General features: G+C 36.7%; 1 protein-coding gene across 2 annotated transcripts in view; it reads left to right on the top strand.

Moving 5' to 3' along the window:
- Nucleotides 1–15,337, top strand: part of SYT14 (synaptotagmin 14) — a 207,026-nt gene that overhangs the window by 125,258 nt on the left and 66,431 nt on the right. For both annotated transcript variants that reach the window (XM_027565692.1, XM_027565691.1), the window contains exons 5-6: nt 5,814–6,085; nt 11,004–11,453. In XM_027565692.1, the coding sequence (XP_027421493.1) occupies nt 5,814–6,085; nt 11,004–11,453 (722 nt within the window). The remainder of the gene's footprint in view (nt 1–5,813; nt 6,086–11,003; nt 11,454–15,337) is intronic.

Here is a 15,337-nt window from a genome sequence, read left to right as displayed (position 1 = left end):
TTTATAAAACAATTGTCTTAAAATTTTTCCAACATCAATTCAATTTAAGCCAAGTTCTTACACTATGTAGATAGTGAAAAGCAGTTAACAGCTAGAGGAAGAAAGATACTATTGCAGAGAGTTAAAGAAGAAATCCTCATAGCTGTATCTTTTCAATGAAATTTAAATTCCAGATACATTTGGCCTTCTTCACTTTGAAAAGTAAAATGCAAGAGTAAAATGAAAAAGAGAAAAGTGTGGTAATTATATTCAAAGCTTTGAGGATTTATACAATAATATATAATTATATAAACTTACATAATTTATAAATCCCAATGTTTATATATATATATATGTATTCCAAAATATTTTATATATTCCACTTCACAGCTTTAAAGTTGTTTCTCTCAAATCCAGAAACAATATTGAAATCAACCCATAGAGCCTACTTAGCATCTTTGCTAATTTGCTAAGTCGCTTCAGTTGTGTCCGACTCTGTGCGACCCCATAGACGGCAGCCCACCAGGCTCCCCCGTCCCTGGGATTCTCCAGGCAAGAACGCTGGAGTGGGTTGCCATTTCCTTCTCCAGTGCAGGAAAGTGAAAAGTGAAAATGAAGTCGCTCAGTCGTGTCCGACTCTTAGCGACCCCATGGACTGCAGCCTACCAGGCTCCTCCGTCCATGGGATTTTCCAGGCAAGAGTGCTGGAGTGGCGTGCCATTGCCTTCTCCGACTTAGAATCTTTATATATCAGTAAACTTCTTTGGGATAACTTATGCCTTAGTCTTTGGACCACAGTGACACTAACTCTAAATAAGATTCAGATGACTGGAGGTCAGCTGTGTAAGTACCACAGTTGGTGGCAGCTAGACAGGGACTTGATAAGTGAAAGAGTAAGCCAAAGGAAGTGAGGTATAATGCAATTACCAGACGGAAACTGTATGTGCTGGTCGCATCAAAAGGAAGTTCAGAAAAGGAATATTAAAAGTGGAAATGGACCCACATAAAGAGAAGATTTTTTTTTCTAATAAAAATGGAGACTGAAATCAATTGCTAGACTGATGGATAAGAAAAGCAAGGATCCTTTATATTCCTCCTTCCTGGCACCTTTAGGCATCCACTTTTTTGTTTTGTTTAATGTGTGCATGTTTTTGTACTCCCAAAGTGTATAAGTTTTTGGAAGGAAAACACTGAGTCATTTTTTTACTTTTCCTAATTTTATGGAGATTTAATTAACATATAACTTTGTGTTATTCCAAGATGTACAACATAATGGTTTGATAATATGTAAGTATTGCAAAGTGATTATCACAATGGGCTTAGTTAACATCATTTTACATAGTTGTACATTTATTCTCCTGATAAGAACTTTTATCTATTTTTATTCTACTCTCAGCAAATTTTAAATATACAGTGCAGATTATTAAGTATAGTCAACACTGTGAACTGCGTCCCGGGACTTATTTATCTTGTGACTGGAAGTTTGTGCCTTTTTCCACCTTCCTCCCTTTCTCCTACCCCCAACCCTGCCATTTTTTGCCTACCACCAACCTGTTCTCCATACCCATGAATTCATTATTTTTAAGATTCTATGTATACGTGACATCATACAGCATTTATCTTTTTCTTTTACTTACTTCACTTAACATTATTGGCCTCAAGGTCCGTCCCTGTTGTCACAAACGGCAACTTTTCTTTTATGGCTGAATATAGTCCATTGTCTGTCTAAACCACAGTATCTCTATCCATTCATTCATTGATGGGCACTTCAGTTGTTTCCATGTCTTGGCTATTACAAATAATACTTGAGTGAATATGGAAATGCAGGTATCTTTTCAGTATAGTGATTTCATGTCCTCCAGAGAAGTACAGAGAAGTACAATTGCTGGATCATATATGAGTTCAATTTTCACTTTTGAGGAATCTCCGTATTGTTTTCCATAGTGGTTTCAGCAGTTCACACTCCCACCAGTGGTGTGCAAGGATTCCCCCTTCTCCACATCCTACCCCGCACTAGTTATCTCTCGGCTTTTTGATAATCGCCGTTCTGCCAGGTGTGAGTTGATATTTCATGGCGAATAACTTGCATTTCTCTGATGATTAGTGATTTGAAAACTTTTTCATGTTTCTGTTGGTCATTTGCATGTCTTCTTTGGAAAACAACTTGTTTCCAAAGATGTTTTTTAGTTTCTCAACCCATTTTTCAGTCAGATTGTTAGGTGTTTCACTGAGTTGTGAGTTCTTCATGTATTTTGGATATTAACACCTCACCAGATACGTGATTTGTAAATATTTTCCACCCTTCTGTAGGTTGACTTTTAATTTTGTTGATTGTTTGCAGTGAAGAAGCTATTTAGTTTTATGTAACCCTACTTGCTTATTTTTGCTTTTATTGCCTTTACTTTTGGTGTCAGATGTAAAACATTGTGAAGACCAATGTCAAGGAGCTTACACACTATGTTTTCTTGTATGAGTTCATGGTTTCAGTTCTTATATTCAAGTATTTCATCCATTCCAAGTTGATTTATGTATATGATGCAAGACACTAGTTCAGTATCATTCTTTTGCATATGGCTGTCCAGTTTTCCCATCACCATGTATTAAAGAGACTATCTTCTCCTTATTGTATTTTCTTGGCTCCTTTGTCATAAATTAATTGACCATACATATGTAGGTTTACTCGTGGGCTCTCTGTTATGTTGGACAATGTGTCTGCTTTTGTGCCAGTAACATTCTGTTTTGATTAATGTAGATTTGTATTATACTTTCAAATCAGGAAGTTTGATACTTCCCACTTTTTCCTTCTTTTTCAAGATCTCTTTGGCTATTTGAAATCTTCTGTGTTTCCATACAAATTTTAGGGTTGTTTTTTCTATTTCTGTGGGGAAAAAATGCCATTGGAATATTGATAGCTATTGCGTTGAATCTGTAGATTGCTTTGGATAGTGTGAATATTTTCACAATATTCTTCCAGTCCATAAACACAGAATATCTTTCCATTTATTTGTGTGTTTTTCAGTTCCTTTCATCAGTGTCTTATAGTCTTTAGAGTAAAGGTGTTTCAGCTCTTTGGTTAAATTTATTCCTTGGTGCATGCTTGTGCATGCTGGTTCTCAGTCGTGCCTCAGTCTTTGCGACCTCATGGATGGTAGCCCACCAGGCGCCTCTGTCCATGGGAATTCCTAGGCAAGAATACTGGAGTGGGTTGCCATTTCCTTCTCCAGGGGATCTTCCCAACCCAGGGGTTAAATGTATGTCTCACATGTCTCCTGCATTGGCAGGTGGATCCTTTACATACAATTGTAATTGGAATTTTCCCCTTATTTTTATGATAATTCATGTGAGTTGATAAAAACACAACTGATTTTTACATTGATTTTGTATCCAGCAGCTTTACTGATTATGTTTATTAGTTCTAAAATGTTTTTTTTGTGGACTCTTTATGGTTTTTTATATATAATATGTCATTGCCAATACAGATAGTTTTACTTTTTCCTTTCCAATTTGGATGTCTTTCTTTTCTTGCCTAATTTCTATGGCTAGGACTTGAAGTACCATGCTGAATAAAAGTAATGAGAGTCAGAATCCTTGTCTTGTTCCCAGTCCTTTTTTTTAATTCATTGAGTGGCATCTACTCTTTTCCATATAGATATGAGCAGTGAGATGTATCCTATCCCTAGCTTCAATTTGAAGGCTTCGGGTTAAGCCAGTTATGGTAATCACATCCTCCCTACCACAGGTGGGTTTAGAAATAGACATGTGACCTAGTTCTGTCCAGTGAGACCTATGGGATAGTATGCTATTAATAAAAGACATCTGGGAAAGATCATCTCTCTTTTTAAAAAAATTAAGATAAAGGAAAAAGTGGTATGCTGATTCTTAGAACTACTATGTTGGGAATTTTTTAATTGACTTCATGTTATAGTAAATATTTAGGTATTACAATTTAATTTATAATTCAGTGACTGGTTAAATAAACATTTTTAAAGGGAGAGAAGATGTCAGTTTAAAAACTACCAGAGAATATATTTAGAAACAAAAGAAAATTCAGATATCAAGTTTGGGGGGATTTTGTTTTGGAGATGGGGGGTGGGTGGGGGTTGGCTGTGCCATGCAGCATGTGGGATCTTAGTTCCTTGACCAGGGATTGATCCCATGCCCCCTGCAACGGAAGCTTGGAGTCTTAACCACTGGACTGCCAAGGAAGTCGTTTTTGTGGGGTTTTTTTTTTGTTTGTTGGTTGGTTTTTTCCAAATAGGGATTTATTTGTCTCAGACATCAAGAAGTTTTGGAGGTAGCTACTTAGTGATTCTTCAGATCCTTCTTCATCATCCTTAGTTTTCATTCTCATGCTTGTTACTTCATGGTTACGAGTGCTACGCCTCTAAAGCAGGAGAAAGGGGAAAGGCCACTGGGCAAAAGGGACATGCAAGTTAAGTCTGCTGCTTTGTCAGGAAAACAGTAGCTTTCCTGGAAGCCCCATGCTGAAATCTGATTTATTGTGTCTTCTTGGCTACTACTTCCAATCTATCTCCTCAAATTTAGTTTCAACTTAAGTCATTAATTTTTCTATGTTGTGTTTATTTCCTAACCCTGGTATGTTAGACTCACTAGATGACACATTTAATTTCTTTTTCCAAAATTAGGACTTCTGATCAAATGTGTAAATCTGTGCTAAGTTCATGCAGATCAGTGTTTTTCATTTGAACCAGACATCATGGTAATTTTTAAATGAGTTTTATAGTTCTTACGTAAAGTTTTTCTGTCTTAGCAAGAAGCTTTTCTATCTTAGCAAGAACGGAAGACCTGTTGAACATTTCTCCATTATAAGAAATACAAATGACCTATTTTCCAGAGTTCCTTTCGAGAAAGCAGAGTGACAGTCCATCAAAGGAAAAACTGAGCTATGTTTAAGTTTTATATCTGATATTATGTCCAAGAATTATTTGCACAGATTTAGCTATCCCTGAGTTGTATGGTGAACTCTTATTTCCTAACATACCCGCCTGTCCCCACCTCTGTCCTGTTCACAGACCTGCTTATTCTGTTATTTAGGTAAATCATTGAAGTAAAAGTTAAAAATTTAAGAGAGAGAGAAAATGTGGAGTTGGAGATGCCTACTATAGACAAGGTAGAGTGGACTTTAGGAGTCCTGATGCAGGATGTGGTGGAGCAGGGAGTGACCTCTTCATAAGGGAGACAGGGTGGAATGCAGACTTCAGACTTCGCTGGTGGGTGGCGGGCTACAGTCCATGGGGTTGCAGAGTCAGACATAACTGAGCGCCTAAGCACAGCACACGGGGAATTAGGCCTCGATTCACAGTGCACTTCATTTCAGGATTCTGGGTCTCGGCTAGACAGGAAAACCTAGTTTCCAATGCTGCTGAGGTGAATGCTAGTTTAAGTTCATCTCAGTAATTGAAGAAAATAAATGAGGTTTATATTTGTTTTACCTACCTATTGTGACTAGAGAAGTCACGGATCACGAGGGAATAGTTGAAGTTTGTATGCTTTAGGATTGTTTTGAAAGATGGACCTATATAAATCATTGATTTCACTAGTATTTATCGCTGTCCCATTTTCATAATATGAAACAGGGTGTCTTGGTACATAACTTATTTTTCCTGATCTTACTATGCAGGAGAGGATTGAGAAACTAGATTATTTGATTTCTGCATCTGAACCAGGGAAGAAGAAAACTCATTAGTAAATCTAGTAATTACCTTGCCACAACATTTTAATCCAGTTTTTTTTAAGTTATTTACAATTATTGTGGACTATACTGCATGTTGAGGCTAATTGGAAACAGTGACCAGATTCTTAATCATTATCAGGAAACTGCATTCAGAGAATGAGAAGAACACCCCCACTGGATGAATTGCAGCCACCACCATATCAGGATGACAGTGGTTCTCCCCACCTCTCATGCACACCCTCAGAAATTGGGGACAGTAAATGTGAATTTTCCCACTGCAGCAACAGTCCAAGATGCTCATATAACAAGTGTCCGAGTGAAGGAAGCACAGGTCATGAAATAGAAAGTTTTCATAATAAAGGATATGAAGAAGATGTTCCAAGTGACAGCACTGCAGTCCTGAGCCCTGAAGTAAGTAAAAGCACATAGAATATTTAAAATTAATGTTATTTGGAAGATAATAATCCTGTGCTTCTCCTCCTGGTCAGAAGGTGTTATCACTGTCGTGTCCTTTGTGGCTTATGGTTTCTGTTTTTATCCAGCAGACCTTTCAGGGCTGTCCCAACCATCCTTCAACTCCCCCTCAAAAAAAGGATGGGTTGATAAAACTGAGAGCAATATACAAGATGCTGAAAAGTATCTTCCCCAACATTTCAACTTCTGTTGGGGTTTAAAAAAATTTTTGTTTAGCATTTTACATAAAATATTCTGGAATTACCCATTTCTTTTATGTTAAGGTTCCTATTTATGTTTGTGTTTATTTTTTAAATTACTGAATTTAGATATTTTTACTATTGGGAGGTTTCCCTTTAATGTTTTACAAACCGTACAGAATATTGTTTGCAGTTTCACTCTCTGGAATGTGGAAGGGATAAGTGATGCTCAGCTTTACCATGAAGTTTGAATTCATGGCATCATGCATTCAGAGTGATTGGCTGGTTGTGCTTTAAGAGTTCCTCTTTGTGGAGCAGAAAATGTGAAAACGGCAATAAAAATAGGTGTGTTATACTTTTGAAGTCTTCCCATGTTCTAAAAAGGATTTGTTTTGATCTTCCTATGATGATGGAAACTGTAAAGGTAATCTAGAGGTTTTCATAAGGCAGTATTTACGTTCTTCTAGATTGCAAGTCTTTACAAGTTTTGCCTCATACAACATTTCATGATACTGCAGGCTGTCAGTGTTCTTACTAGGTGAATTTTTATCTATTGCCAAAATAAGATAATGAAAGTAGAGCTCTGAATACAATTTCCTTAAATTTTTTCTTACATAAAAATTTCTAAGGACACTTTTTATCTGTTATTACTTTTCTACTATTTCTAATATTATTATATAGTATCTAAAATTCTATATTGGTATTATAAGTTTAATATAGCAGTATTTCATGATTTTCCACAAAGAATATTTCTCCATGTTCTATACCTGAGCAAATTTGAGATAACTGTTTTATAGACTTGGAAACTATATAGCTAGCCAAGAAGTTAACAATGAAACCTGGATTGTGGAACTAACAACAGTAATAGCTATCACCAATTGTCCTAGGAATTTTGCTGTAATTTTTACACAGTCAGCTCATTTAATTCTAACAACATCACCTTCAGGAAGTTGTTATTTCCATTTTAGAAAAGAAAACATTAAAACTCAGAGAATTAAGCAGTTTGCCCAAGTATAAGCAGATCTTGAATGTAATTCAAACCCAGGTATACCTGACTGTAAAAACAGTGCTCTAAAAAGCTTTGCTACATTGCCCCTCTTCACCTGAATCATAGTGTGGGAAATTACTTTGAAGCATTGGTTCCCTCCAAGTACACCACCAGGCAAGCAATCTCAGAGGACTCAAAACAGACTGAATTAAGATGCTCAGATTACCCTGGTGTGTGTATGTGTGAGTGCATATGTGTGTGTGTGTGTGTGTGTGTGTGTGTGTGTTAAGCTATTTCAGATATAAAGCAAGAAGTAAGAGGAGCAAGATAAGGTAGGAGAACACTCTTAGGATAGGATACCAGTAAGTACAGGAGGCAGGACCACGCTGTGTGGATCCCAGTGGACATACTGTCCTTATGTCCAGTCTTACACTATTTCTGCTCTAGTAGCGTTCCCTAATTATGGCCTGGTAACAGGGACAGAAGCTGAGATTTGAACAAGGGTTCCCAGGGCCATACTGGTTTTATGGGGGACATGCAGGGGAAGGCATCCTCCTGGCCACCATAGAAACTTGCAGTTAGTCTACTAGATACAGATTTTATCTGCATTTCTTACATAGAACACATGGGTGGCAGAGCTGTCAGCCCAGAGGTGACTTGATCATAGCTTAGGCTTTCTGTCCCTTTCTATAGCTAATAGTCATTTGTTCTGTCCTATTTTCTGTTCATTCTGTCTTGAGCATATCTTGCAAGTGATTAACTTAGTTATTATCCACATTTACCACATCTTCTGAATTCTGCTTGTGTCTCTCAAGTTACTTCCTTACCTATTATCTATAGTTAACAGAGCCTGTGAGTTTTGCCCGTATTTCAGAAGCTTGCTCTCTGTGTTAATACTTCTTATAAGGAGTCTCCCCTATCCTGCTTGTATTTGTGTCTTCTACAGCAAAACTGAATATATTCAAACTACAGCAAATGCATGTCACCTGAATACTTCAATGCTGATAGCCTATGTTAGTATGAAACTGATTCTTGTGTCTTTTGGAGTTTATTTTGCCTACCACCATTCCTTTAATAAATATTATTTACCAACTAGAAAATTCTTACCTTCCTGTTGGTTTAGTCCAGGCTCCAGCTCTCTTAGAGCCTATCTATCTCCATACACAGTTGAACTGGGAGAGGACCAAGGAGGAATCACAGGCTTGCCAGGCAAGGAGTTCATTAACTGTGTTGATAACCTGTTGCTAAAGATTGTTTACAACTTTGGCTCAGAACCTTGAAAAGAGGAGTTGTTTTCTAATTACCTATTTGTAGACTACAAATAGTAGCTTTTATCTCTAAAGGGCCTACCCTTTTAACCCCCAGTTTCATGAGAGCTCTCAGAATGCCCAGGAAAAAAAAAATAGGAAGGCACCAAGAGAAACAAAATTCAGAAATAGCCTTCTGGGACCTTATAAAAATATTTATTACCTTGACAATCTTAGCTGTCATGACACTGTTTTATAAAATATTTAATTGAAAAATAAATTAATATAATTAATCATCTATAATTATGAAGTGGCATGTATTAAAACATCTTGCTCTAAACTATCAGTGTAACAGAGTATGAATATTTTTATACTGATCTAATCATATTGCATAAAAAAATGAGTTCCCCTGTGAGAGTTTGTTCTTGCTCCTAAAGAATTCTTCACTTGTCATCTTTTCTTCCATTCATGATAGCAGTTGAATCCTCATAGGTAGACATGTAGATTTATAAGGTCAAAGACTCATGTCTTTTTGATTCTCTGGTCATCCTGCCACCGAAAATACAGCTAGGCACACAGTAGGTGCAATAGTCAGGTACATGTTAAGGTCCTATTGGGCTTCCCAGTCGGCTCAGTAGGAAAGAATCCACCTGCCAATGCAGGAGGTGCGGGTTCAATCTCTGGGTCAGGAAGATCCCCTGGAGAAGGAAACGGCAATCCACTCCAGTGTTCTTCCTTGCAAAATCCAATAGACAGAGGAACCGACTCAACCGAGTGATTAAACAACAAAGGTCCTAAAACAAAGAGACAAATATACCATCAAATACAAAGCCATGGAAGATTGCCTTTCGTTTGACAGACCATTTGACAACATCATCATCCATCAGCCCAGTTCATGCTTTTTAGTCACTGTCATCCCCTAGGGTGCTGATCTAATCTACTTGGTCCAAGCTGACCCACACATCCTCCGTGTGTATCTGCTTGTGGGAAGAGTGACAGAGAAGAGAGTGCAGAGCAGGTACTTTCTTCTGCAGACCTGATCTGGATGGTTTATACAGAACTCTCTCTCTTTCCCATTGGCTGGAGCAGAGTTACATAGCCATATCAGCTATCAGTTCAGTTCAGTCGCTCAGTCGTGTCTGACTCTTTGTAACCCCATGAACCGCAGCACGCCAGGCCTCCCTGTCCATCACCAACTCCCAGAGTCCACCCAAACCCATGTCCATTGAGTCAGTGATGCCATCCAACCATCTCATCCTCTGTCGTCCCCTTCTCCTTCTGCCTTCAATCTTTCCCAGTATCAGGGTCTTTTCCAATGAGTTAGCTCTCCACATCAGGTGGCCAAAGTATTGGAGTTTCAGCTTCAACATCAGTCCTTCCAATGAACACCCAGGACTGATCTCCTTTAGGATGGACTGGTTGGATCTCCTTGCAGTCCAAGGGACTCTCAAGAGTCTTCTCCAGCACCACAGTTCAAAACATCAATTCTTCGGCGCTCAGCTTTCTTTATAGTCCAACTCTCACATCCATACATGACCACTGGAAAAGCCATAGCCTTGACTAGACGGACCTTTGATTTGTTAAAATACTTGAAGGGGTGAAGTGGTATAGCTGAAAAGTCTGAGAGCTGAATTTGGTACTATTCAGTAACTAGCTGAAACTATTACATCCCAGAGAGTTAGATTAGCAGGAATTTGAGATGATCAAAGTGGGTATAGTTTCTTTTACTCTTACAAGTAAAATATACAGTTTAACACTTTTTTAACTTTTGAAGTATGTATCCTGCCATTTTCAACAGTATTAGTATTAAAAATAATATATACTTTGAAATTCTAGTTAAAAATTGAAATAGTGTGTGTGTTATGGAAAATAAATATTTGGCTTTAAATATTTTGAGGCTTTTGTGTTTATACTTTCATATTTCAACTTTCCATTGACTTTTAAGCCTAAATATGTTAACATTCTAATACAGGTGGGGGCATTGGGGGGCACATCTGAAATTGGAACCAAATGTTTCAATAGCATTATCCTTCTATTCATGTTCTCTTTCTCTCCAACCTGATATTGAGCTGTCAATTGTATTGTTTATAACATTAAAAATTTAGCTTTTTTTTTTTTTTTTCACAAAAAGAACAGAGATACACCTTGAAATGTATATTTTCAATTTCTCACGTTAAAAACATACAGCCAACGTTCTCAAAATTGTAATGGTGACTATTCCATGTATTTACTTACTAAGTTTTTGAGTTTAACTTACGTTATTCTGCCTCAAAAGAGTAACTTTTGATTGTAGTTGGCTGTTGATTATTATTACTTTCTTTACGATAGCAAATCAAAACAGTTTTCATATCATCCTTCTAAAGAAATACCAGGTGCTTATTTACATTCTGAATTAAATAATGGAGTTAAAAACTGAAAACATTTAAATTTGCTTTTCTTAGGATGTGTCAGCTCAAGGATCGTCTTCACAGCTTCCTAAACCTTTTGATCCTGAGCCAGAAGCTAAATATGGTACCCTGGATGTGACTTTTGACTATGACTCACAAGAACAGAAGCTTCTGGTAACAGTGACAGCTGTCACAGATATCCCAACATATAACAGGACAGGGGGCAACTCATGGCAAGTACACCTTGTTCTTCTACCTATAAAGAAACAGAGAGCAAAAACCAGCATCCAGAGAGGACCATGCCCTGTCTTCACAGAAACATTCAAATTTAATCATGTTGAATCTGAGATGATTGGAAATTATGCAGTTCGGTTTAGACTGTATGGTATACACCGCATGAAAAAAGAAAAGATTGTGGGGGAAAAGATTTTTTATTTAACAAAATTGAATCTTCAAGGGAAAATGTCATTACCTGTGATATTGGAACCTTCTTACAATCATTCTGTGAGTATCTGCTCAAATAGCCCAAATACAGTTTATGTCATGGTATATAATATACACAATTTTTAAAATCTATGATCAACCCAACAACTTTCTCAGCCTATTTTTTTCCATGGTAATCATACCTACAAAATTTCTAAGTCCTAGATAGGTAGGTATAACTTTTTCTCATCTATAAAAGTTGCCCTTGAAGATTATATATGATTTATTTGTTTTATGTTCACAGAGCCTGGCCTGATGTCTTACATATTTATTCCTTCATTAAACATGTATTAGATGATTGATTATGACATCATCTGAACTCTTTAGAGCATTTATTGTTTTCTTCCCATGTTAAATCTAGGTTGATATGTTAACAACTATCTAGCCCCATATCTTATTTGATATACTATAGAAATTATTTATTCTTACAGAGTATATGCTGCTGCCTCGGTCATAACTGATTGTCTTTCCAGAACGGCTGTGAAATTATCTTTAAGGGTTCAAAAAACCTTGCCCTTGTTATACTTTCTACTTTTTTTTTTTAAACAAAGATTTTACGGTGTTTCTGGGAGAATATTTGTGTTTAGTACTATAAGCTCTTCTCCGTTTTCTCTTTTTTCCTCCAGGTTCTGATCACATACCCTGTCTGTCTGTCTGTCTCTCTTTGTATTTTAAACTAAATTGCCACAAGGCATTGAAAGTCACAGGAGAGCTGTACAACTTATTTAAACCAAGAAGATATACTATGCCACATAGCTATTTAGATTATGAGAAAATCCATGATATGCTATAAATAGAAATTTTGAATTATATTTAGTCCTCTTACAATTGAATAAGAAGTATTTTTACCCATAAATACACAGGTTTGGAATAAATCTGTGTATTAAAATGAAACTATACTATTTTAGAGTTGTTTCTAAGCTTTTAAATGTCAAGCGTTAAGTCCAAGATTAGTTTAATTGAACTTCTACCGGCAGCATTTGATCTCATGGGACCTTCATCCCCAGTAGAACCATACCTTTTCAACTAGATGATTTCAGCATCTTTAAAAACCAAAAGGTCATAATTTAGTGTATCTCTCTGGGTTCTTAAGATAATATTTATCCTTTATTGGATAAATTGATAGCTTGTTTTCACTTTAAATTTTAGAATTACTGTAGATGCCAGCAGTTTATCAGAAGGGAGCAGGAAAAAAAATAATGCAAGTACTATTTCAGAGGGGAAAAGATAACTTTTTAATAAAACTAAATATTCTGTAATTCTTACTGTGATTTTTTAAATTTTCTCATTATCTGGTCTGAGCTGTTACTAGTTAATCTGTGGAAAATGCATTCTTATATATAGAAATACCTGATTTATATTAGAAGAGAATGCCTGTACCATCAAGAGGTATGTATTTTGTGTTCCTTTATTTGCTTTGACTTTTCTGTTCCCAATTCTGTATTAATTATATACTTTTCACAAAGAAAATGAAGCCATACAAAATGTTTTTAACATTTTTTTTTTCCTCTGACCAAACTAAATGATTTCTGTACACACCTCCATTACATGTATTGGCCTAAACTTAATTCTGTATTTCTATATTTCTGACAACCAGTACAATTAGTTTCTGTGGAGTGTTCACAAAAAGAAAAAAGTGCTAAGTAGATAGCATCTAAGACATAACGTTTTAATCTGAACAAAACTTATCTTCTGCTCATAGAGAATTTTTTCTCTGCATTGCCATGCTTCTCAAAGTCTCTGCTGCTTCTTAAAGTCTGTGCCTGTGTTGAATTGTTACGCTCTCTGTCTTCTTTTTTCTCCGCCTGCTCGAAATCTCATTGCTTGTTTTTGGCTTCTGTGCCAAAAACAGCTAGTGTTTGACAATTGCGAGGTTAAGACTCCAAATTCGATCAGTTTTCTTGTCATAAAAATAAAAGACTAAAAGAATGTATATATTCTGGCTGTTCTGTAGTTAATGTTCTCTTTGCTGAAGTTTGGATATTAACTGTGTAAAGAAATCATGTGATTGTAGATCACCTAGGTGATTTTAGCTCCACTTTTGTAAGATGTAATAATATATGAGTGAGAGGTACTTTCATAATTAAACATTTATTCTTAGAGCTTTTGAATAATTTCTTCTTGTTGAAAGAATATTATTAGCCTTTTGGCAAGGGAAATTTCTAATCTAGTCAAAAAATTTACAAACTTTGGTTAAAGCATATTTGAAGCTTAATTATGGTTCATTTCCATGAGTAATGATAGAAAATTAGAATTCTGCATAAAGAATTTAGTTTTACAGCTAATTTTTCAGAAACTGATCCAAACAATACATTGAGAGAAAAATGACCAGTATCACCAAACTAACTTTCTGAGAAGTAAGCCCTGAGTTTCCTTGAGGGTAAGATTTAAGTTTAACATTAAGATAAGCGTACAATTTGATCAGTGAACAGTAGAAAATATACAAAGTGTTAAAAAGCACGTGTTCTTCCTACTAACTAATTGAGTGCATTTGGATAAATTATCTAATAATTTTTGGCATCAGGTTTCTTGTTAGTAAAATGAGAGATTTAAAAGAAATTATCTCTAAGGTTCTACCTATCGCTTTGTTCTCTGATTCTACTAATATATATTAGGGGGGAAGTTAATGATTTTTAGGTGAGTTTTGTATGCCTAGTATGTGACTAAGCGTTAATTGTGGACATTTATTATGTTTTCTCACTTTTTCATAATTTTTCAGCAACCTTCTTATGTCTGAGGAAGTCCCAACTAATACTCCCACCTCCCTCAGTTAAGCTGTTTAATTCACTTTCCCAGTCTCACTGGTAGCTAGGGCGGGAGTCATGTTAACTAGACACTCCACTCACACTCACCTCCAGGAAACCTCGGCACAGACTGAACAGAGAAGCAGATGCTGCACTCAATTCATGTTCTCATGAGGCTGATGGTGGAGGAATCTGATAAGGAGTCAGTAGTAATTCTGAAATAGTTTTGCTCTTGCAGAAATTGTATTGGTGCTGAACAATGTTAAGTAATAATTGCAGAAAAGAAAAGACCTTGGCATTCAAGTGCGCGGTAAGAGCAGTAGCAAATTTCCTCCCCAGCTCAGTTCCACAGTATGATTTTAGATTTTGCTCTTGAGAAGCTTAACCATAAGTCTGGTTCTCTCGTCACCCCAGTCCCTTTAATAAATTGCTGTATCACTTAGAGTTAGCTTCCAGTGATTTCAAATAAGAACCCTGACTGGAAACCTTGAAGTAGCCATATGGTATAGTATTTACTTGCTATACTCATTTCTTAAGCTATACTCAATAGTTAGAGTGTTGTTAGTTACCCTTCGTACTACGATGTGAAAGTGAAAGTGTTAGTTGCTCAGTCGTGTCTGATTCTTTGCAGCCCCACTGACTGTAGTCTGCCAAGCTCCTCTGTCCATGGAATTGTCCAGGCAAGAATACTGGAGTGGGTTGCCATTCCCTTTTCCAGGGTATCTTCCCGACCCAGGGATTGAACCCAGGTCTCCTGCATTGCAGGCAAATTCTTCACCATTTGAGCCACCAGGGAAGCCCACCATGGTGTATCCCTCCCATAATCTGAACTTTTCTCTTACTCTCAACTTGTTTATATGACATTCTTTCCTTGTGGCTCAGTTGGTACAGAATCTGCCTGCAATGCAGGAGATCTGGGTTTGATCCCTGGGTTGGGAAGATCCTCTGGAGAAAGGAAAGGTTACCCACTCCAGTATTCTGGCCTAGAGAATTCCTAGTCCATGGGGTTTCAAAGAGTCAGACATGACTGAGCAACTTTCACTTTCATTTTCCTGTATATTAATATAACCCCAGTTACTTTCTTCACATGCATTTTTGGTACCATATAGTAATCTCTCTATTACAGTTGTCTGAAATAGCCTCTTCCCTTTTCCCCTCTCA

Source organism: Bos indicus x Bos taurus, chromosome 16 (genome assembly GCF_003369695.1).
Source record: "Bos indicus x Bos taurus breed Angus x Brahman F1 hybrid chromosome 16, Bos_hybrid_MaternalHap_v2.0, whole genome shotgun sequence".
Lineage (NCBI taxonomy): Eukaryota > Metazoa > Chordata > Mammalia > Artiodactyla > Bovidae > Bos > Bos indicus x Bos taurus.
This window is presented reverse-complemented; position numbering and strand designations above follow the sequence as displayed.